The sequence below is a fragment of the Macaca thibetana genome, chromosome 14 (genome assembly GCF_024542745.1).
Source record: "Macaca thibetana thibetana isolate TM-01 chromosome 14, ASM2454274v1, whole genome shotgun sequence".
In the NCBI taxonomy this organism is placed as follows: Eukaryota; Metazoa; Chordata; class Mammalia; order Primates; family Cercopithecidae; genus Macaca; species Macaca thibetana.
This window is the reverse complement of record NC_065591.1, coordinates 81,783,719-81,808,320: the sequence shown is the minus strand read 5'-3', so window position 1 is coordinate 81,808,320 and position 24,602 is coordinate 81,783,719. Positions and strand designations below refer to the sequence as shown.

General features: G+C 39.7%; 1 protein-coding gene and 1 pseudogene across 1 annotated transcript; both read left to right on the top strand.

The window, feature by feature from the left end:
- The first annotated feature begins 3,658 nt into the window (after positions 1-3,658).
- LOC126934753 (putative tripartite motif-containing protein 64B) lies at positions 3,659-9,066 on the top strand. Its single transcript, XM_050755548.1, has 6 exons — positions 3,659-4,066; positions 4,606-4,701; positions 5,405-5,635; positions 6,410-6,432; positions 7,383-7,480; positions 8,573-9,066. Exons 1-6 carry the CDS (start codon positions 3,659-3,661, stop codon positions 9,064-9,066), a joined length of 1,350 nt encoding a protein of 449 aa, XP_050611505.1.
- A 1,534-nt stretch (positions 9,067-10,600) lies between these two features.
- On the top strand, positions 10,601-14,392 carry LOC126936514 (ankyrin repeat domain-containing protein 33B-like; annotated as a pseudogene).
- Positions 14,393-24,602: the final 10,210 nt, after the last annotated feature.

The following is a 24,602-nucleotide window of genomic DNA, read 5'->3' as shown; positions in this document are numbered from 1 at the left end:
CCTGTGTTAAGTCAACTTTCTTGCATCTCATTCTAGACTTGTCTGTTGAGCTTTGGGCACCCAAGTGTGGTTTTTAATACTTTATAAACCTAATCAGTCAATTTACCCATTTCTGTGCAATCTAATCAATCTCAGGAAGTGCGTGTGGCCTTTCATGGTCCCATACAGTTTAAAAGGACACTTGTCCAGAGATTTCTCTCTCCTTCAGGGAGGACCCACCGCATTTGTGGCTGCTGGGCTTTGGAGCACCAGGAGTTACTTGTAGTCTGGATATCTACAGAGCTTCTAGACTGAGACCATTCATAGTAGCCTTGTGAGTATAAAATCTGCAGTAAATCCATTAGGAAATAGTCAAAACAATCATTAGGAAATAGTCAAAATAGTAAATATAAGAAAAACAGGCTGCTACAACTAATTCGATCAACCATCATATATACAATTATGTGAAACACAATTGAGTTCCTTGTACTTTTTTTAAACAAGAGAGTTACACAGTACAGATGTGTTGGTAATCCCAGTTAATGTTTTATCTTTGAACATATTCAGTTACATAACTGCTGGGCACTTGAGCAATTATTATTTTAAAACAGAGTGAGAAAATTTTAAAATTAGCATGTGGCCCAGTGCAGTGGCTCACGCTTGTAATCCCAGCACTTTGGGAGGCCAAGGTGGGCAGATCACCTGAGGTCAGGAGTTCAAGATCAATCTGAGCATCATGGTGAAACTCCGTCTCTACTAAAAGCACAAAAATTAGCTAGGCTTAGTGGTGGGTGCCTGTAATCCAAGCTACTCGGGAGGCTGAGGCAGGAGAATTGCTTGAACTCGAGAGGCAGAGGTTGCAGTGAGCCAAGACCAAGCCATTGCACTGCAGCCTGGACGACAAAGTGAGATACCGTCTCAAAAACAAAAACAAAAACAAAAACAAAAATTAGCATGTGATATTTAATGAAATAATTCTTATACTTAAAATATTTCTTTCAATAACCTGTGTTAAGTCAGCTTTCTTACATCTCATTCCAAACTTGTCTGTTGAGCTTTGAGCCCCCAAGTGTGGTTTTCCATACTTTATAAACCTAATCAGCCAATTTACCCCTTTCTGCGCAATCTAATCAACCTCAGGAAGTAGGTGTGGTCTTTCATGGGCCCATACCCTTTAAAAGGATGCTTGTCCAGAGACTTCTCTCTCCTTCAGTGAGGACCCACCAGATTTGTGGCTGCTGGGCTTTGGAGCACCAGAGGTTACTTGTAATCTGGATATCTACAGAACTTCTAGACTGAGACCATTCATAGTAGCCTTGTGAGTATAAAATTTGCAGTTAACCCAGCATGCTCACTTTTTCTCTTAAAAATACTTTAAATTTACCTGACAGCACACTTGGGTCTTTTCTAAGCAAACAAGTAACTGTCTTCGTGATTTTACAGAAAATCAATATAAAGTATCTTCAATTTGTAACATATGGTTTGTGTTCCCTTGCTATTTGATTCATCTTATGTGACTATTTTCTGTATTGTTAGATAATTTTAAGTGTGAAAAGATAAATATTTCCATAGTTTCATGCAATGATAGAACTCATAAAATAGATAAAATGTTCACTAGAATGTGGGCATGTAGTAATGGTTATAATGTACACCAAAGTCAATGTTAAAAAAAGTTGAATTACTTTGAAAATTCTTGTTGCAAAGGTCTTATTTGCTGTCTCTTCAAAATTTGCAGTTTGCAGACTAGATTTGAAAGCTGTTGAAAATAGTTTTAATTGGCCATGTTTAGATGGCTCATGTTTGCAGCCTAGCACTTTGAGAGGCCAAGGCAGGCAGATCGCTTGAGGTCTAGAGTTAGAAACCAGCCTGGCAAACATGGTGAAACCACGTTTTTACTTAAAACATAAAAAAATTATCCTAGCGTGGTGGCAGGTGTCTGTAATACCAGCTACTCAGGAGGCTGTGGCCGGAGAATTGCTTGAACCTGGGAGGCGGAGTTTGCAGTAAGTGCCACTGCACTCCAGCCCGGGTGACAGAGTGAGACTGCGTCTCAACAACAACAACAACAACAAAAAGGTAAAGAAAGAAAGAGAAAGCAAGCAGATGTAACCCTCTGACAAGGGCTTCCAAGTGGCAGAAACTCCCAATTTACTAAGAGGAATGGTGAATTGGTGGCCATGCTTCCATTAACTGCATTTCTGGATTTCATAGTGTAGAGTGGAAAACCTAATACATAACTTCACTTTTATTGTTATTTTAGAAGATAATTAATTGTTGATTAATTCTTATAAATTATTATATTTTAAATATTCATTATTTCAGAATGTGAAAGTGTTGTCTCTAATCTGAATTGACTATGGGAAAAAAATTTTCTAAATTAAAAATAATAGATATTATTTACAATTAATGTAGTGAAAGGAAGAGTTTTGATATTAAAGTTAAAAGGATAAATTTAATGACTGATAATTTTAGGAGTTGATAGTCCACTCTGATTAATCAATCTTAGATAAAACCTACTTCAAAATTGTGTGAGCAAACTTCATAGGTGAGTTTGGAGGCAGGGAGTATAGAATAATAGCATAGATACTAAGTGTCTTTCATATATTATCATCATGGAATCATTGAGAGAGAATGACAGAGACAGAACGAGATTAAGAATGTGCTTAAGAACGAGATTAAGAATTAAGAATCAGCTTATATAAGTGACTGAGAAATCATCTCAGCTTTTACCCTCTGCCCAGGCTTTAAGCTTGCTAAGTAACTGGGAATGATTGAGAGCACGGCCTGTTTAACAAAAATACCATGAGGACTCTCGTCTAATTTTCTCATTTGAATCACAGTTGGTTGTTCATATCCATAAGTTTCATACCCGTGGATTCAACTAAACTCAGAAAAAAATATTTACAGGAAGAAAAAAGCAGCTGTACTGAACATGTCCTTTTTTTTTTTTTTTTTTTTTTTTTTTTTTTTTTGTGAGACAGAGTCTCACTCTATTACCCATGCTGGAGTGCAGTGGCATCATCTCGGCTCACTACAACCTCCACCTCCTGGGTTCAGGCGATTCTCCTGCCTCAGCCTCCTGAATAGCTGGGACTACAGGCACGTGCCACCACGCCCGGCTAATTTTTTGTATTTTTAATAGAAACTGGGTTTCACCATGTTAGCCAGGATGGTCTCGGTCTCCTGACCTCATGATCTTCCCACCTCAGCCTTCCGAAGCGCTGGGATTACAGGCGTGAGCAACCGCGCCCTGCCAAACATGTACATATTTTTAATAATCTTCTTTCTGTTCCTGAACAGTATGGCATTACAAGCATTTATACAGCATTTACATTGTATTAGGCATTCAAAGTAATCTAGACATAAAGTATTCAGGAGGATAGGTTTAGGTTACATGCAAATCCCACACCATTTACTAATAAGAGCCTGGAACATCTTAGGATCTTGGTATCTCAGGGAGTCCTGGACCCAATCTTCAATGGCTATTGAGGGGAAACTTTATAAATCCAGCACGTTTGCATTTACTATGTCTCAGTTTGTACTGGAGCTAACTTATTAGACATATTGGACAGACCTCAAGTAGACAAGGAAAATTGTCCACTGGCCCTTTTTTCCTTTGCATCAAGGCAAATAAAAATAAGAAAAAGAAATTCTCACCTTTTTCTTCATTTTCAGAGATATGGATTCAGACAGACTGCAAGCCTTCCAGAATGAGCTCATTTGCTCCATTTGCATGAACTACTTCATAGACCCGGTCACCATTGACTGTGGGCACAGCTTTTGCAGGCCCTGCCTCTGCCTCTGCTGGGAAGAAGGCAGAGCACCAATGCGCTGCCCTCAGTGCAGAAAAATCTCAGCGAAGTCCGACTTCAACACCAATGCTGCACTCAAAAAGCTGGCTTCCCTAGCCAGACAGACCAGACCTCAGAACATCAACAACTCACACAATATCTGTGTGCTCCATAAGGAAACTAAGGAGCTCTTCTGTGAGGCTGACAAGAGATTGCTCTGTGGGCCCTGCTCTGAGTCACCAGAGCACATGGCTCACAGCCACAGTCTAATAGGATGGGCTGCTGAGGAATGCAGGGTATGTGATGCCTCTAAGGCAGTTTGATATGTATATAATCCCAAATAAGAATGATGAGGGCCTATGACAATGATGGTGATGAGAATGCAGATGGTGGAGGTGGTGATTATTCCATGTCAATCATAACACATAAATGTGTCTTTTCAATGTTGCTGACTAATTTGGCACTCTAATCATAGCTGTATTGAGACTTCACTAAAGGAGGTTTCCTTAGAAACATTGTTCGAACGTGTAGAATGGAGCTGTGGAACAGGTGACCAGCACCAAGAACACTTTTCAAAGTCATTTTATATAAAAGCCGGTTCCTCCGAAAATTGATGATATTATCCAAAGGGTCCCTTAAAACTCTCTATTATATTTCTATCATTTCTCACATCCAAATTATTAGGACCAAATTTGTTTAACATGGTAAAATCTGACCACTCCACTCTAACTTGAATTTATGTTTCTTTCAATTACAGACTTTTTATTTAATTGATAAGGGGATGAAATCTAGTATACTGTCTTCATTATTGCTAAGCTTCTTGCTTCTTTTTCAGGAGAAACTTATAAAGAAAATGAACTATTTGTGGAAGATTAATCAAGAGACACAAAATAATCTAAACCAGGAAACTAGCAAATTTCGTTCGTTAGCGGTAAGAATGAAAATATTTCCTTTATTTTTACTCAAATAAACACAATGTTGGTTTACACTTTTTAGCTAAATTCAAACTACCAGTTAAAAGATAGTGATTTCATCCCAAGAAAATATAGTGATTTCAATTGATATAATAGGAATCGCAAATAGAGAAGCCCACACAAGCTAGCCAAATTAATTCTAGTATATTGGATAAATGGCATGTTATGTATTCTAGTTCAAATTTGAAGGTTGGTATACAATTTTTCAGACACTGCAGATGAGACAACATTTCACTAAGACTGGGTGTGAGGAAGAGGAAAGAAATAGAATACTATATAGAGTAAAAATATAGTAAAAGTAAAAAAAAAACACACATAATATGATGTATGGCTAAATGTTCTTTAACATTTAGGTGAATTAGACATGGAAAAATCCTAAAAGAGAGAATAATAGAGGAAATAATGGACTCAGTAAGAACTGTAAAGAAGCATCACAGTGACAGAAACCAGAAGTCTTTATATAGGTTTTGATTTAAAAGGGGAGAGAGAATAAGAATATTGAAAAAGATGGACAGAAAAAAAAACACCAAATATTCAAGACTCTTTGCAAGAGCAAGGCAGAAAGTTTAGAAATTGCTTGATTACACCCAGCATATAATTATTTGAACTTTTCTATTGAGAATGAGAACATGTAATTCTTTTAACCAAACATCTCTGCAGGACTATGTCTCATTAAGGAAGGTGATAATCACTATTCAATATCAAAAGATGCATCTACTTCTCCATGAGGAAGAGCAGCTGCATCTGCAGGCACTGGAAAGAGAAGCAGAAGAGCTCTTCCAACAACTACAAGACAGTCAAGTGAGAATGACCCAACATTTAGAAAGGATGAAAGACATGTACAGAGTGCTGTGGGAGACGTGCCACATGCCTGCCGTGGAGCTGCTCCAGGTGAGGAGGGAGGGTCCATCTTCAGAGACAGGAAACCCTTGCTGGACATTGCTGCCAGGACATGCACATGTCACCTGCATATGTCACTGCTCTAAGCTAAGTGACACATGCTGTCTGACTCCCACCATTACATTACATTTGTCCAGTCACTTATTACTGCATACTTCGGTATACCAATCTTTGGGAAATTTATATCATTTTAGCAGATCACATATAACAAAATCTCTTCAATCTAATTTAGAGTACTATCCACACATAGAGATAATCTAAAATCATTAGAACTTGAGGCTAGGGGAAGGTTAGTAATACTCCATTTATATGCCCTAGTTCCTCCTCACTCTCTGATGTCCCACACAACAGTGATTTGCTGAAGACATTGAGGGTTTTCCCCTTTCTGGGGCGAGGTTTATGAAAGTTGCTCATCAATCTCCGTGTACTCTGTTTTTCAAATGGTTCTGTTTTGTTTTAATAGTTGTCATGCGTGGTCAGACCTTTCCTTGGAAATAAGAGTAGGAAATTAATGACACTGGAAACCTAGACATCTTTGCTTTGCTCCACCATCTCTTGCTCAGCTCCTTTCTTCTTCATGCCCACTGATGAAGCTATTCATTATTTAGTTGAGGTTCTGTTATTAACGTAGCCTTGAATGATTCCCTAGAGGGGAATAGAAAGATACACATTTTAAAAACACTAAAACAGAAAGAAACAAGAGTATGAGAAAAGATACAGAAGGAAAAATCTCTCACAATTAACATTATCTTTTATTTTTTGCAGGATGTGAGAAATGTATCGGCAAGGTGAGTTTACACTAAAAAATGCTATTTCTGAAAAGTTCATTCTCTTGTGAATGAACGGGGTGTACACATTTTGAGGTACTAATATCATTCTCAGTGGCTATTTCCATTTTTGTTTCAAAAGAGGGCCTGAGGTCTTCTTCTCTTTGGTCTGGAAAGTTTTCATCTGAAAATTTGTATGAATTCATATATACGTAAAAACAATTTGCCATTCTGAAGTTTGTTCTTTCCAGTCCATCCATCCTGTCCAGCCCTACTCCACAAATCTTAATACGAAATTTCTCTGAGGAATCATAGTGTTGTCTTCTACTCTAGAGGGGTGGAAGGTTTGAAAAAAAAAAAAAAGACAGAGGGAGGAGAGAGATTCCCTCTGGGTGGGCTGAGGAGGAAGGTTTTGTTCCTAAAAGCATCAATGACCAGGACCTGCTCCATCACAATACATCCATTTCTAGGAAAGACCTCAGGAAAATGGTTGCCTCAGGACCCTCAGCAGCAGGGTTCTCAGGCTGGAATTAGGCTCCTTTGTTTTGCTCAAAAGATTAAAGCCTTTTTTGTCAGTGAACATTCTTTGTTAGACACTGACTAACATTAGTGACAACTGCAGGCTGTGGTCCCAAATGCTTTTGTCTGAGTTTTCTGCTCTCTGAAATATTTCCAGGATTTCTTAATTCCCTCAGGAGGTGTGATGGGCAGAGGGAGGTAATGACTTTTAATGAGTTTAGAAGTTGTGTAATATCTGAAAACAGCATATCTGGCGAAATTGGGTTTTTATGCAATAAAATTCAGAAAAAGTAACATTTGTATGGCCCATAGAGTGTGGAATAAAATGCACATGCAGTTAACCAAAACTGACAGAATTCTGAGGAAACATCTTATATGAAAATATGATATCTTTGTATGACTGTGTGATTAGCTTTGGACCTGGAAATATAACTGAGACCATTTTTTTGCAGGGCTGATTTGGCAGAGATGCAAAAGCCCCAGCCAGTGAACCCAGAGCTCACTTCATGGCGCATAACTGGAGTCCTAGACATGCTCAACAACTTCAGAGGTAAGAGCCAGCTGCTTGGCAGTCCAGCCTCAAATCATTTCTTTATTTGGTCCATTGGTCGAGGCTTTTCCCATTAAGTTTTATTATTTTTGACATGTAGGTAATACATAGTTTTCCAAAACATGTGCATCTTCTCTACCTGCATAGTAATACTACAATGATCAAAACTCAATTTCCTGAGTTAGAGTTTGATGAAAATGTGAAGCAAGATACATACTTTATCTTCAGAATAAGAGGACAAAGAATATTAATGTCATGTAGTTATGAAGACACTAATTCTCATGGTGGCATCAGTATTTTGTGTGTATTCAATTTAATTCAATTTTGAAGGCTTAGATTTGGCATAATGGTTTTTAATTGGTTCTATTCTATGTGCATTTACATTCATTTTACAAATAAACTTTACTATTTATAAATTCAGAACTTTTTGATCAACAAAGAAAATGACTAAAATGTCCATAATCAGGATAATTCTAATGCCATCAGATACATCTCGTAACAACTGAAAGCTGAGGGATCTGTGAACACGGCCTAACCATGTTAGGCTCATTCTAGAGAGCAGGTCTAGGTAGCAGAGGGCAGGAACCCACAGCAGATTGAATCGGGGGCTAAACAGATAGTTTAAAGCCAGAGTATGCTTTCAGAAACTTATAAACTTTACATGTGTTAATTTCTACCAAAGTTTTGATGTTTGAGACTGTAACAGGCATAACTTACATTCCAATAAATACATCACAGCAAGGTGATGTCTACCTATTGATGATCTTAAAGACAAATAATATGAGAAAGTTTTTCTATTAAAGAAAAAAATTGTTGATATGTCCTGAAACAAACTGTGCAGAGGTAGACATTAAATCATTACTTTGCCCAGGGATATGGTCACTTTTTTCTCTATTATTTAAGGAACAATATATAATTGTATGTGCTGTAGAGTTGTAATGACATTTCATCTTCATGGATGCATGGCACTGAACTCTCTTGGCTTCCTTTTTTCTGTATTTTCTTGGAAGAAGGGCAAATGAAGTGAATAATTGGGCCACAGAGCCTCTGTCCCTCATAGCTCTCACTAATATAGTATTTTTTCCTTGTCAGTGGATAATGCTCTGAGCACGGAAATGACTCCTTGCTATATAAGCCTTTCTGAGGATGTGAGACATGTGATATTTGGAGATGACCTTCGCAGTGCGCCCATGGATCCCCAGGGAGTGGAGAGCTTTGCTGTGTGGGGAGCGCAAGCGTTCACTTCTGGCAGGCATTACTGGGAAGTGGATGTGACCCACTCCTCCACCTGGATTCTGGGAGTCTGTAGAGATTCCAGGACAGCCGATACCAATATTGTTATTGATTCTGATGAAACATTTTTGTTAATTTCCTCAAAGAGGAACAATCACTATAGTCTCTCCACCATCTCTCCACCTTTAATTCAGCATGTGCAAAGGCCTCTGGGTCGGGTTGGGGTGTTTCTGGATTATGAAAATGGATCTGTGAGTTTTTTTGATGTTTCTAAAAGTTCTCTTATCTATGATTTTCCTCCTTCTTCCTTCTCTTCCCCTCTGAGGCCTTTCTTTTGCTTTGGTTGTAAATGAAAATTTGGTTTCATGATGATTTATTGTGACCTCCCATATATGAGACAAATAGTGTTCTGAGACCCAATATGTGAGAGCCTGTGAGCTCCTTGTAACTTCATGGAATGTAATTACTTTATGGTTATACATGGGATAACCACCTTGAATGTGTATATTTGTTAATTAAGTTATTTTAATTAATAAATTATTGTGGAATCTTTTTTTTTTTTTTTTTTTTTGAGACGGAGTCTCGCTCTGTCGCCCAGGCTGGAGTGCAGTGGCGCTATCTCGGCTCACTGCAAGCTCCGCCTCCCGGGTTTACGCCATTCTCCTGCCTCAGCCTCCCGAGTAGCTGGGACTACAGGCACCCGCCACCTCGCCCGGCTAATTTTTTTGTATTTTTAGTAGAGACGGGGTTTCATTGTGTTAGCCAGGATGGTCTCGATCTCCTGACCTTGTGATCCGCCCGTCTCGGCCTCCCAAAGTACTGGGATTACAGGCTTGAGCCACCGCGCCCGGCCTGGAATCTTCACTAGAATATAGATAATGATTTTTTTTTATTTTTTATTTATTTATTTATTTTTTTTTATGGTACAAGGTTTGTTGAGATTCATTCACTTACTGTGAAAGTCATGTTCTAATGTATTTAATTCAGAGATGGTTAGTATATCACACTTGTGCAGCCATCAGAACTCTTTACTGCTTGGGCACTTTTATCACTTCCAGAAGAATCCCAGTGCCCATTAACATTTATTCTCCATTCACCTTCCCCATTCCTTCACAACACTTAATCTACTTTTTATGTTTATGCATTTAGGTAAATAAAATCATACAATATAAATTTTTTTAATCTGATTTATTTTTCTGAGAGTATGTTTTCAGAGTTTGTACACACTGTAAACCATTTGTCTTACTTGTATATTTGAACAGGCTGGGGTAGAAAAATGAAGTGGTGGATATCTTATCTTTACAAAGAATAAAGACGAGTGCTTATTTTCTTTTTAAGTCTGACCAAGTTAAGTTGACCTCACAGACTTTATTATTTCTCAACGTCCTAGTTATTAATCACATTTCAGCTCATGCAACAGTTTTTCAGTGCTGCATTGCTCTGTTATTACATTCTCTCTGAGTATATTATATCAGATTATAATATTCAGAAAACTCTTATATGTATTTCTACCAGATTAAAAATTCCAAGGGGGCAAAGGCAGTATTTGTCTTCTTTGTTAAGATATTACCATTATCCAGTGCAATTTTTAGAATACAGTACACCATAAATAAGATGAATAAATGGATAAGTAGAGGAGTTAATATGTACAAATATTATTCTAACATTAAAATACTTTTCCACAATGTAATAAAATAGGATAGAATATACTAACGAATATCTATCAACAGATAAGAAACAAATCGATTTTCAGATTCATATCAAAGATAATACTATAATGTTATGGTTTAAAATAATTGTAGCATAATTTTTATGGGATTGATTTCAGTTGCCTTGGGTTTTTTAATATAAACCATTGAAAGAGGAAGATTCCTATGTAAAATCATGATGAAGAGGTACAAGGCTTAGAATAATGAGACTGTTCTTGCATATAAGCTGAAAATAAGTGAAGACTGGGTCAGTAATAACATTGCTTTGCTGAATTAAGAGAATTCTAATAAAATATTTTTAGTTGGGAAGCTATCTGTATTAAAAAAAATTGATCTAAGGCTGGTTATAGTGGCCACACTTATAATCCCAGGGCTTTGGGAGGCCAAGGCAGAAAAATCACTTGAGGTCAGGAGTTTGAGATCAGCCTGGGCAACATCTCTACCACAAATAAAAAGAAAATTAGCCTTGAGTGGTGGTGTGCACCTGTTGTCCCTGCTACTCAGGAGGCTGAGTTGGGAGGATTGCTTGAATCCAGAATTTTGAGACTTCGGTGAGCTCCCATTGTGCCATCGCACTGGGCCTGGGTGACAGAGTGAGAACTTGTCTCAAAAACAGCAAGTAAATATTTTATGTAGCCATTTTACCTGAAAATTATAATTGTTTCTTCTACGATTAATAAATCTATATATATCTAGGCCAGCTACATCAGGCAGAGCTTGTCTTTTAGTAGTTACATCTATATATAAAAAGACAATTATAAGGAGGGTCTAAGGAAAGCTTTTTTTCTCATTCTGGACTTTGAGGTTATAATTTTTTAGAGTGATTTTCTGTCTCAATGGTGGATATCACCCTGAATCTTAATTTGTCCGAACACCTCACCTAGTCTGAGATTTTTACAAAACATAAAGTTCATAGGATCAATACATTCGTGTGCCTTAAAAGCCTCCAGGCATTCAAGGATACTATTATGGGGAAACTCAGGCCTTCTACGGCATTATTGGAGGGGCACATTTGAAACTCATAGCACTGGGTTGCAGGAGTCTGTTAACAGGTCTGGACAATGAGTGATGTCAGTTCAGATAATTCTGAGGAAGGCTTTCTGCCTTATTATAGGGAGAATAATCATTGGAGACTCTAGACAAGTTCCCAGTCATTATTCCAGCATTTAATTGCTGTTTTTGTAAACCAAGCATTTTCGGAGGCCTAGGCAGACAGATCACTTGAGGTCAGGAATTCAAGACTGGCCTGGCCAACATGGAAAAACTTTGTCTCTACTTAAAATACAAAAATTAGTGGGGTATGGTGGCGCACACTTACAATCCCAGCTACTCAGGAGGCTGAAGCAGGAGAATCACTTGAATCCGGGAGGCAAAGATTGCAGTGAGCCAAAATCATGCCACTGCAGTCTAGCGTGGGTGACAGACTTAGTGAGACTCTGACTCAAAAGATAAATAATAAAAAAACCTCACATCTTGAAAGGAGGGTGAATAAGGAGTATAACACGGGGCCTTGGAGGGAAAATATGCATTAAAAGGGAAGGAGAACATACTTAACATGCCAGTGGAAGGTGAAATTCTAAATATCTTATAAGAATAGTTTTGAGAAACATGTATAATTATTAGTAAATCAAGATATACCCTTTGAATGACATTAACAATTCACTAGAAGAGTGAAGAATAATAGTTATAACGTCACATAAGTAACAAAAGTCTCAAAACATAAAGTGTTCTAAAACTTTAATTAAATTTCATTTTTGAGATAGAGAGAATAAATAATAGTTCATATATTAGACTTTATTATGTGAAAAAGACTTTTATAAAATTCTTCCATAATAATTGAAGATATAAATTACAATAATTATAATTCACAAAAGAATAAAAACATTAAAATAAATTGTAAAAAACATTTTAAAAGGGTAAATTTGAAAATTATTCAAAAATCAGAAAGTGATTTTATCAATGTCCAAAAAAATTAAAATGAAAACAAACTTAATAATGTAAAAGAAGGCAGTTTTCTGCCGGGGTGGAGCGCGGGAGCTTTGGCTTCTCTGGGGACGCAGAAGCGAGAAGTAGGGACCTTGGCACTTGCCCCACGCCTCACTCCCTTGGCCGCCCCCCGGGCCCCCTGCCCGCGCCTCCACTCGCCAGCAGGGTGCTTCTGACTGGGACTGGGAGGGAGGGCGGCGGGGCGCGCTGCATGATCCCGCCACCGTCGTCCCCAACCCGGGGATCGCAGGTCCAGGAGGACCGCGCTTATTATGAAGAGTTCCAGGACTTCTTGAGTCCGCCTAATACACGCAGCATCGCCTCGGACAACTCTTTCTACCCTTTAGAGGAGAAGGAGGAGCACGGCCTCGAGGGCGAGGAGAGCGTCCCGGAGGCGTGGGGCTGCTGGGGACGCTGGTGCGTCGGGGGCTGAACGTCAAGGAAGCGCAGGAGACTGACCACAATGGCTGGATCGGCGGTATTGCCGCCTGCTACCATAGCTTTGTGGATATACCCTGGTGGCCTTAGCTGAGTGCCCCCACATTGACATCAACTGGTAGGACAGGGAGGGGAACACAGCCCTAATCACAGCTGCACAGGCAGCGGCTGTCCTTGGCCCCATGGGCACAGCTCTCAGCCTGGCGCTTCCTGCATCAGCAACACCTGGGCTGGTTCATCTCAGTTTTAGCCCAGATGTGGTGGAAACAGACTACCAGGTCCTGCCCCTGGAGTCTTTCTTTGAATAGGCCTGGGGTGGGGCCCAAGAATGAGCAGATCAACAGGTTTCCTGGTGAGGCTGATGCAGCTGGCCCAGGGCCCCCACACTGAGGATGGAGGACTTTGAAGTTTTCATGTCTGATGACGGTCAGCGACCCCTCTCAGTAGGCACTGAAGACCAGCAGAGTCACAGACCCCAGGAGAGATGTTGTCATACTGACACAGAGGCATCACGGAATTAAAAAGAAAATGAGGAAAGCTGCTGAGCATCTGTTCAGGACTTCCCCGCGCTGTTTTACTAAAGAGGCCGTTCGGTCCCTATCAGGGCACACTATCATCACCAACTACTTGTTGAACTTATGTCCCGGGTCTTGACCTGGAAAGGAAAGACGCGTTCGCGTTCACCGCCCTGATGAAAGGGGCCAGGGAGGGTCGAACGGATCGCATCCAACCCCTTAGCTAGCAGGGGCGGGTGTTCATGAGAGGGCCCCCGCCATGGGATGCTGCCACAGGAGTGAGCACTTACATGTCCGCTTCATGCAGTGGCTCCTGGAGCGCCCCTACTGGGAGCGGTTCAGGGAAAAGTACCAGCTTGAGCTGCCTCCGCTCCCAGAGAGGGCGCAGAAGCCCTAGGGCTCCAAGAATCGCCTCCAGATGCTCAGGTACTGGAGTTGTCCGCGCTGACGCCGCGCTCCGTGCGGGGTCCGGAGGACCTTGGCGCCCTGGATCACATGGTCAGGATGACCACGAGCCTCTAACAGCTCTGCGGTGGCCATAGCGTGCCAGACCGTGTGCCCCGAGAGCACTCCGTGCGTGGGGAAGAGGCGGCTGGCGGTGCAGGAAATCCTGGCGGCGCGGGGAGAGGGGATGCAGGTGCAGGAGGCGGGCGAGGGGGAGGGCCAAGGACAGCGTAGGAGGCTCGTCCGGGCGTCGGTGGGCTAGCGGGAGGGCTCCCTGAGAGCAGGACTCCGACCTGCAGTGCTGCCGGGGTCCTGGGGCCCCGCCGCGCCCGCCTCGCGGAATGCCAGCTACCTGATCCTGCAGCGCATGCAACAGAGGAGCGTGTGGCCTGGCGTGGTTGTGCCCGGGGTCGGCGACAGCAAGGCGCCCGCGCCCACCTTCTAGTACCCGCGGCCGGCGCGGAAGGGCAGCACCAAGGACAGCGGCCACCTGCGGCTCCCCCAAGTGGAGGTACAAGGAGGCCAAGGAGAAGAGCCACGTCAAGGCGCAGGAGAGGATCCTGCCGCCCTGGAAGAAGAGCAAGTGAGGGCCCGCGAGTGCCTGGCGCGGGCTTCGAGGTCAGGGTAGGACCCAGGGACTGAACGCCATGGCTGCTCCCTGGACCTGGGGGCCTCGCGGGGTTCCAGGCTGTCTCTCTAGGATGCTCCCAGCAGGGGGGATGGAGGAGCCACATCGATTCGCCTGACTTTAGCTCCTCTACCAATCAGTACACCTAGCGGGCATGTTGCCTAAAAGGCTCCCTTAGAGAACCTCAATTAAGATTTTTTTAAAAGATCAATTTATCCCGCTGGGCGCTCTGGCTCACGCCTGTAATCTCAGCACTTTGAGAGCACGAGGCGGGTGGATTACCTGGGGTCGGGAGTTTGAGACCAGCCTGACCAACGTGGAGAAACCCTTCTCTACTAAAAATGCAAAAGTAGCAGGGCCTGGTGGCACATGCTTGTAATCCCATCTATTCGGGGGCTGATGCAGGAGAATCGCTTGAACCCCAGAGGCGGAGGTCGTGGTGAGCCAAGATCATGCCATTGCACTCCGGCATGGGCAACAAAAATGAAACTACATTTCAAATTACTTACTTACTTAATTTAATTAAAACAATTTATTAAAAGAGTTTTCTGTGTAATTTGTATTTTTAATCACTATTTATCCAATTTGCCAAGTTTTGCAAGTGATAGGGCCCCTCGTACCCAAGGCAATTTTAATACACTTGCCTGAAGACCTTTTGTTTAAAATACTCTTTCTAGCAAAAAATATTTATAGTATCTGTAAGAGTTTACACAGAAATCATGGGATTCTCTCTTTTTTGGCTTTTTTTTGGTCTTCTCATCTTGGGTGCATGTGCACACTGGATGTTCTTATTAATCAGATTAAGTGATACCGGATATTTCTATTTGATGGAAGGATTGACTCGTTTAGCCACATGATCAAGTGAGACAGAGAGATCAGATTTTATTGTATCTTTTAAAAAGTCTTATCCATGCAGTCACATATTGGAGAAAAACATTTAACATCGAAGTATAAAACAATCCAGAGATAAATATGTATGTATTACTAGAATTAAACTCATTTTAAGCAAGGAGTTTTAGATAAACTGGATACAAAATCTTTAACATATTAAAAATAAATATGAGAAAAAAACTGTCATTTGATAAAATGGGGGCAAATGTAATAAATGACTACCACAAATACAAAATCAAGCCATATGTGCTCTTAAGTAAATCAAATCCAGGTATCCATAAAATGTAAAAACAGATGCAACAAGAGTAAGGAGCCCAGAATGATGCAAATTACAGGAATGGGGAGGAGGTGATGTTTAGAACAAGCGAAGAGAATGAAATGGGAAGCAAAGTTATTTTCAGCAAATTCTCCTGAAGTGCAACAGGCAAGCCCTTCTTCCAGACTCAGTTTCAAAGAGTTCCTTGTGTGGGTATTTCTTTTGTTACTCCTTTCAGGACTGCACTTGGTGTTTAGTTCATCCTCATGCGGACCTCATGGAATTTCCAAGACGTGGAGCCTTGGCATTGTGGCACCTTCCTGCCACACACACATAATTCACAGCATTATCAAGTCCCCATGAGCCCTACCCTCACCTCTGTCAGCCGAGGACCCACCCAGGCAGTGCCACGTGATCTCCCAGGCACGCTTCTCCAAGCCAGCTATCCCTGCTGCGAAAGTTCTCAAGGCACTGGTCTGGGCAGCGGAGCCCTGGGCTTGTCCTAAAGCTCCATAGGTGACTGTACTGCAGCCCACATGGAGAGCTGCAGCTCTAACACAGGGATTTTGAGAGGCCTCAGTGGTCTTTAAGTGGCACTTCCAGGACACCCATCCTGAGCTCCCACAAAGGGCTAAACCTTCCCAAGAGTGTCTAATTGTCATTGGAACAGCCAGGGTTAGGCAGCTTCTGCTAGGGCTGACATGGAGTCTGACCCTTGGTGGGTTGCCAGACATTCCTTCCTGTTTCTGCCATGGGAAGCTGGCACTGGGAATGGTATGGAGCTGGAGCCCCCTTTCTGCCCTAAGCCTTGGGTTCCTTCTGCTTCCAAGTCAGAAATGGACACTTCTGGTCCTGCCCAGCCACTACTGCACCACAACCCATGCTCATAGTCTCCAGGGATGTGTAGAACAGCCATGGCAGGACAGCAAACAACTGGCAATTTCCCCAGGTCCCACACTATGCACTTTAGTGCGGTTTGGGGCTTGAGTTGGCTCAATGTGATCAGGTAGTGATGAAATCTTCTGGATGTAAGTGGATGCTTTGATTTAAGCTACACTTTGTTTTGTCTAAGTGCAGCTTCCAGTATCCTTACCATGTTCTGACTTAGCTCCTCTATATGTGCATAGAGAGTTTTTAGTGATAATAGTTTCTAGAGCAATATTTGAGGATGATGATGAGCAGTGTGTCCATGCTTCATGGCCGTATTCAACTAAGCACTCTGCTCTTGGTTTCCTACTAAATCCTCCTTGGACCTTTAAATTTCCTAAAGGTTGTTGTAAGTTTTTCTGGATACAGAAAATGTAGCCCATTTCTTGTCACCTCATGAGCTACACCTTGACATAACATTTTAATGAAAATACGTGTGCTTACTCCATAACCTTTTTAGGGTTTGCTGAAGATGGTGGTATATAGGCTGGGGGCAAGAGGTGGTGAGGTATATCGGGGTTTGTTGATTATAAAACAGGTTCCTTTAGAGAGATATAAAGCACCTCCAAGTCCTTCGAGTTTTAAGCTATTTCTTGTAGTATTCTGGGGAATCGTTTTGTTAATGTAACTATTAGAGCTTAGGGCTAAGAAGAGTGGGGTATCTAATCCCAGTTTGGGTCTTAGCTATTGTGTCTTTAGGCTATTAAAGCCACTTTCATAGTATATTTTCTTTCATCTGGAGTTCATTTTTTTTCTAATGACTTAGAGTTTAGCTTTATTTAGGGACCTTAAACACTCTTTACGCCGAGTGCTATTAGGTTAGCTAGGGCTGAGTATGGCCGCGGTGGCTGGCACGAAATTGACCAACCCTCGACATCCGTAGACCATAGTTAACCTTTTGCTTATTACTAAAGATTTATCACTCCTCTTTCCCGTGGGGGTGTGATTGAGCAAACTGTTTTGAGTTGTCTTTGTGTGTGCTTGGTATCTGCTCCTTTTGATCTGGGGGATCTAGAGGGCATTTCCACTGGGGTGGGGATGCTTGCATGTGTAATCTTACTAAGAGTTAATAGAAAGGCCAGGACTGAACCTATTTGTTTATGGGGTTGTGAAGACCCATCTAGACATTTTCAGTGTCCTGATTTTAATAATTAAGCAACATTAGCTGCAAAAATACTTAAGTGTAAGATTAAAATGTGAAGGGAAAAAGTAAGTAAGAATAGTAATTTTCAGTTCTGAAAATTTAGTCTTTAAAGTTGAATTGACAGAGGCTTGACTGAGAGAATATTTCTAATTAGGGTATAACTGATTTAGGGTATAATATGTGGGATGTCACTTTCAGAGGGGTATGTTCAACGTATTATACTAGTATTAGGGTGAAAGTTTAGTTATTATATTTATTATATGAAATGGAACCTTAATTTAGTAGGAGCGTCTTAAGAATATTTTAGGAAAATTACATCAATTGAAAGGTAGCTGTTGGGATATTCATGGTTAAAATATGGTTTTTGGGCTCTGACTGGGTTGCATTTAGTCTTTTGTTTTTGGGGTTTGGCAAGGGCACATTGACCTGGGTTGGTGATAAGTTCCGAGATGAGGGGATGGAGGGTTTGCCAATTTAATCGGAAGTAGTTCTTGGAAGTGAGTGTACATGAGTGGTCGTACGCACCTATTGATTAATTATTATGTCCATCAAGCATGAATTAATAAGCACCTCATGATTGGAATGCCAGTTCAGAATATTCAATATAAGTTCAGCTTCTACAATTGATTTGGCAGAAATAAAATCCAAGTTCATTGACAGCTTATTTAGAGGGGACCAGGTCTTCTGTGATGGTGAGTGATAGCTCCCCCAAAGTTAAAAATACCAAATGCATGGCAGTGCTCCCATGACTGGTTAATAGGGTGATAGTCATTAGTCCATAGAGATGTCTTATATAAGGGGGAAGTGTGGGCGATCTTAATTTTATGGCCCTGAGGTAAGAACCAGATGCCGGGTATAGTTTCAATATAGTCTCCCCCAAGTGTAATGGGCCCAGAGCGAGGAGGGTAGCACTCGTGAGCAGGATGATGATTTCTCAGAGGTTGCAGGTTAAGAGACCAAAATTTGGTGGGGGATATCCATACTGATGAGAAATTTCTTGACTGGTACTTGCTGTGGCCAATGAACGAATATATGTACTATGTAATATTAAGGATTTATAATACTAATTGGATAAAATTTGTATTGTATTGTTAATATTAGTAGGTTGATGGAGGGATTTCTAATACGTGTTTATATGCATGTGGGTAAGCTTTTAATGCACTTTCATGCAGGAATGGCCTCAGTATCCTGACCGTGCAAAGGTAGCATAATCCCTTGTTCCCCAAATTGGGACTTGTATGAATGGCCACGTGAGGGTTCAGCTATCTCTTACTTTTCATCAGTGAAATTGACCTATCTGGGAAGAAGCGGATATAGATAAATAAAATGAGAAGACCCTATGGAGCTTAATTTTATTAATGCAAATAAAAACTCAAAAAGCCTACAGGCCCTAGCCAGTATCCCTGCATTAAAAATTTTGGTTGGGGTGACCTCGGAGCATGACTCGACCTAACTAAGACTGTGCTATTCTAAAGGAATCAATATATATTGATCCAGTAATTTGATCAATGGAATAATTTACCCTAGGGATAACAGTGCAATCCTATTCTAGATTTCCATAACAACAATAGAGTTTATGACCTTGATGTTTGATCAGGACATCCTAATCATGCAGCTGCTGCTATTAAGAGTTCGTTTGTTCAACGATTAAAGTCTTAGGTGATCTGAGTTCAGATCAGAGCAATCCAAGTCTGTTTCTGTCTATTTAAGATTTCTCCCAGAATGAAAGGACAAGAGAAATAGGGCCCACTCAAAAAGTACCCTTGCCTCATAAATGACGTTATCTCAATTTAACAAATCATTATATACCTTACCCAAGAACAGGGTTTGTAAAGATGACAGAACCTGGGGATTGCATAAAACTTAAAACTTTATAATCAGAAGTTCAACTCCTCTTCTTAACAATATGCGCATAATTAATCTTCTCCTACTTATTATTCCCACTCTAATCACCATAGCATTCCTTACACTCAATGAGCGAAAACTCAGGCTACATACAACTAGCCAAAGAGCCTAACGTTGTAAGCCCTTATGGACTGCTTCAACCATTCACTGATGCAATAAAACTTTTCACCAAAGAACCCCTATGGCCCTCAATCTCTACTACTACCCTTTACATTATTGCTCCAAGCCTGGCCTTTTCTATCTCTCTCCTATTGTGAACTCCCCTCCCTATACCGGATCCTCTAATTAATTTGAATATAGGCCTCCTATTTTTACTAACCATATCAAGCCTAGCCATCAACTCTATTCTGTGATCAGGATGAGCATTCAAATTCAAATTGGCACATTACAAGTTGTAGGCCAAACAAGTTCACAGGAAGTAACCCTAGCCATTATCCTGCTATCAATTCTACTGATAAGAGACTCATTTAACTTACATGCACTCATCACAACACAAGAATTCCTCTGACTGTTCCTACCATCATGGCCCCTCTTGATGATATGACTCGTCTCCACACTAGCAGAAACTAATTGAGTCCCTATATTATACATATATATATATTTTATATTATATAGAAATATAGATTATATAAAATATAAATCTATAAATATTTATACATTATATTTTATACATTATATATAAAATTATATATTAATTTTATACCCTCTGTAGAGAGAATTATCTTTGTTTCTATGTCCATCCATAATAAAATACTATGTCCATAATAAAAATACTAGTGAAAAATAGGAACTATAATCACATAAGAGGTAAAAGAAAATCTGTTAGTATCGATATATTAATATATATAGATAGTGTTTGTTTTTACAGGGTTTAGTAAAAGGCATTCCAATTTTCTAAACGATTTCCACTTTACAATATATATATTTTTCTCTCTTTCATGATTGGAAAGAGTGCAACACTATACATCCCTATGCAATCATCCTTGATTACATCTAAGGGAGTTTCTGCAGTAATAACATTACAGAGTTAATATATTCATACAGGTATTACAGGGTAACCAAACGACATTCCGAATTCTTTCATCAGCAAAGCCCAGTGTAATCCTAATTCAGGTAGCCACCCTAATTAATGCAATTAACTCAGGTACATATATATATACACACACACACACACACACACACATATATTACATATGTATATATCTGCATGTGTGGATGCACTTATATGATTATAAATACCATCGAATTTTCCTCTCAAACACTATTTTTGTGGAGAATGAGGTATATTCACTAGTTCATCAAAAATATGTTTAAAATTCTTGGATGATTACATTTGTTACAGTGACTAGCTGGATTAGAAATAGATTGGGTTAAAAATGATGAAAGAATTGGGGAGAGGGAGCAGAGTGTTGGCTGTTAATTAGCACCTGGATCAAAGGAGAGCACTGATGAGTATAGAAGCCACAACATTGACAGAGTAAAAGACAGACCTAAGAATCCAACTGTAAATTTCTTTACTGTGGTATTTTCTACCATTTATGCTCCATAACACACACCTTAACCACTTTATCTTGGTATCTGCAGCATTCTATTTTAGTCTACGTAGCATTTTCTCTCAAATTCATTGTTTCTCTCTCCTTCATCTTCCTTCCCTTCTTCCTTCCAGCTGTATTTTTTCACTAGAGAACACTAGTAGAATGTTCTCCCAAATTTCAGATTTCAGATACACATCTGCAAAATAATGTTATGGAGACACAGTTTAGTTGCTACTGAATACTTGGTTGTTTTCAAAATTTCACAGCATTACTACTGTCCTCCAAAAAAACGGTTTCCCATTTCCACAGCTAATCTCATCATTGACTCTGCCATCCAAGTTTATTCTATGCCAATCTGGAAAAATCTTGAAAAATCAATTCTGATCGATTTCACTTTTCCACCTAAATAAAACAGTGGATGACAGGGCTTTTGGGATCTGGGGACCAGGATATATAGGGACCGACCACAGCTACGCACGCATTACCTCTAAGGTTCCACACGCAAGAAGCAGCACAAGGAGCATGTGCAGACATCTTCCGGGTCCCCATGCTACCCCAGCTCTACTGGGGCCTTCATCCTTGCACTGCAGCTGTTGTCTTATGTAGCCACCTCCAGCTCCACTTAGTCATTTTTCAGACATTGAAGGAAACTTATTTTAAAATTATTTTGAAGCCGTAACTTTTGAAAGACGATTGTCGCGGAGACTTTTATTAAAAATAAATTTTTTTGAAAGCATTAATGACTTAACCAACCTGCAGATTCCGAAGAGCAAAATCCAAGATTATTGTGGATCCATGCCAATGATCCTTATGACAAAAGGAAAATACAGCAGCAGCTATGTGGTTTTATACACTCTAATCGTAGTAGCTTCTGCCTATTTCTTTAAGGAATCTTTAAATTTTATTTAGGTCAGACAAGATTCACAAACCCTTCCTTGTGCAAAGAATGGCTGCAAAAGAAAGATGGGAAAATCCTTTCTTGTGGTTAATAACCAAAATTTATTAATGTTTTGAGTCCTATTTTCCCAGTTTGGAAACTGAAAATTGAGTAAACAATATAGGTGCAAATAATTTTGATAAATCAGAGGTTTACTACAACCTTGATTTTTCTGAGACTATTAAAGTCAAAAATTCATAAATTTAAAAGAAAAACTTAAAGTATCAGAGCTATAAACAGAAATACGAAGACAGACTATTCCTCAAAGCACTTTGTTTTCTTTCTTATTTGTAAAGATATGTTTATGTAAATAAGGCCAGAAGCAGAGGCTCATGCCTGTAATCCCAGCACTTTGGGAGGCCAAGGCAGGCAGATCACCTGAGGTCAGGAGTTTGAGACCTGTCTGGCCAACATGGTGAAATCCCGTCTCTACTAAAAATACAAAAATGCATTGGCGGTACACGCCTGCAATCCCAGCTGCTCAGGAGTCTGAGGCAGAAGAATTGCTTGAAACCAGTAGGCGGAAGTTGCAGTGAGCAGAGATCGTGCCACTGCACTTCAGATTGGGCGACAGACACCCACTAATAGGAAAATTTGAGAAAAGTGATTATATACACATAGACAAACAATTATATGTTTACCAAGCAATTTGTAATGTAATGTGTATCTAATGTTTAGAATATAAGATCAATATTCCCATAATCATGTCTGATGTACCATCCTCCACATTTGAAAATAGGTAATTCCCAAGTTTCAATGACAAGCTGTTGTCATAAGTGAGCTTTCGTTACTAAAATCTAAAATTGGACAGAATTAATATGTGATATTATCTAATATTCTGACAGTGTAAAGTAGGTACCATCAGCTACCATTTGATATGTTTGTATACATTTCATGGAGAATGTTATTGGGAAAATGCATTAAAATCCTTACACATAAGTTTGCCTCTGACCCAGCAATTCTAGTACTAGGAAAGGGTTCTAAAATCTTCACTGGACAGCAGCAGTCAAATATCAATTCTAGCCTCAAGTATTTCTGTCTATGCTTCAAATAATACATATGCCACATGCAGCAGATAAAAAACCTTGTTTCCTGTTTCTTTGTTTCACAATGATTGAATCATGTAACTTCAGGATTTTAATACATTGTATTTCTTAGTGTTTTGGCAGGTGACCTGCATTGAGAGCCCTCAGCTCTTCTCTCCGTCTTCCTTCCTGTGGCTCTACTACTTTCTGCTCTCAGCATCCCAAACATCAGTCAGCAAAGCTACGTGACTTGTGCTTCTAACAAAAAGAAGAAAGAAGAAATCAAGAGAGAGGAGGAAGAGCAGGAGTGGGAGGAATTTTTTGAAAACTTATGGATTTACTGCAATGCTGCAGTTTGAAGTTTACAGAATAGTACAAAAGATATAAATGTAAATAAACATATTTACAATTATAAAATCTTGGATTTAGCACCAGCATCTACAGGTTACTCCTTAAGTCAAATATAGGAAATGTCTCATGACAGTAGAAATTAGCATAAGTGAAACAATTAATAAAAATAAATTCAGGATTATGAATACTTATATTCAGCTATTTATTCCTTATACCTGTCATATTCTACTTGGAGGTGGTGGGACATAAACACTGTGTGTCCCCTTCTGATATACAGAATAACAGGATTTAGCTTAAACTGATATTTTCATAATTTTATCAACAGACTTCAATCATATTTTTTAATACATGCACTATAAAACTATATAATCCAGGATAAATATCCATTGTCCACAATGTGGGGAACAGAAGAGTTTCAGTTTTTGGATATTTTTGGATTGTGGAATATTTGCCTATACATAATAAGATAAGATTTTTGTGTTTGACCCAGGTCTAAACACAAAATTCATTTATGTTTCATATACATGTACGCAGATAGGCTGACAATAATTTTAGACAATATTTTAAATAATTATGTTCATAAAACAACATTTGTGTGCACATATCATTTTATTACCTTTTATGAGTGTACTTGCTTGGGGAAATCTAGGTGGACACAGAAAGGTACCTTGCAGCTTAAGTCTGTAATCCCAACGATTAGGGAAGCTGAGGTCGGAGGTTTGCTGGAACTCACGAGGTTGAGGCTGCAGTTATTCGGGATACCATCACTGCCCTCCACATTGGGCAATAGAGTGAGACTCTGTGACAAAATAATAAGAAGAAGAACAAAAATGTAAAACGACTCACTAATATATGCGATGTTTATTATGTTGTAAATATTTTGGATATATTCAGTTAAAGTATATTATTAAAATTAATTTCAGTTGTTTCTAATTGTTTTATAATATCTCCAGAAAAATTTATTCCCTTCCTCTCCTTTATAGTTCCCTTGCAAATCCATGAACCAATGATGAAAATATGTCTACTTGAATAATATTCAAGATACCTAAAACATTTGAAATATAATTAAGATAATGCTAAGAAGGAAATGTATATCATTAAATCCATCTGTCATTAACAAGGAAAGGTCTATTCCAAACAACCAGACAAATACTAGGAACTTCATGCAAAGAAAACAAAGAAAAATTGAAAAAATAAT

Excerpts from the sequence above, each read along its gene's own strand:
- LOC126934753 (XM_050755548.1), top strand. The coding sequence starts at position 3,659 with ATGGATTCAGACAGACTGCAAGCCTTCCAGAATGAGCTCATTTGCTCC. Across the intron at positions 4,067-4,605 it reads GGGCTGCTGAGGAATGCAGG|GAGAAACTTATAAAGAAAAT; the intron begins GTATGTGATGCC and ends CTTCTTTTTCAG. Across the intron at positions 6,433-7,382 it reads GTGAGAAATGTATCGGCAAG|GGCTGATTTGGCAGAGATGC; the intron begins GTGAGTTTACAC and ends ATTTTTTTGCAG.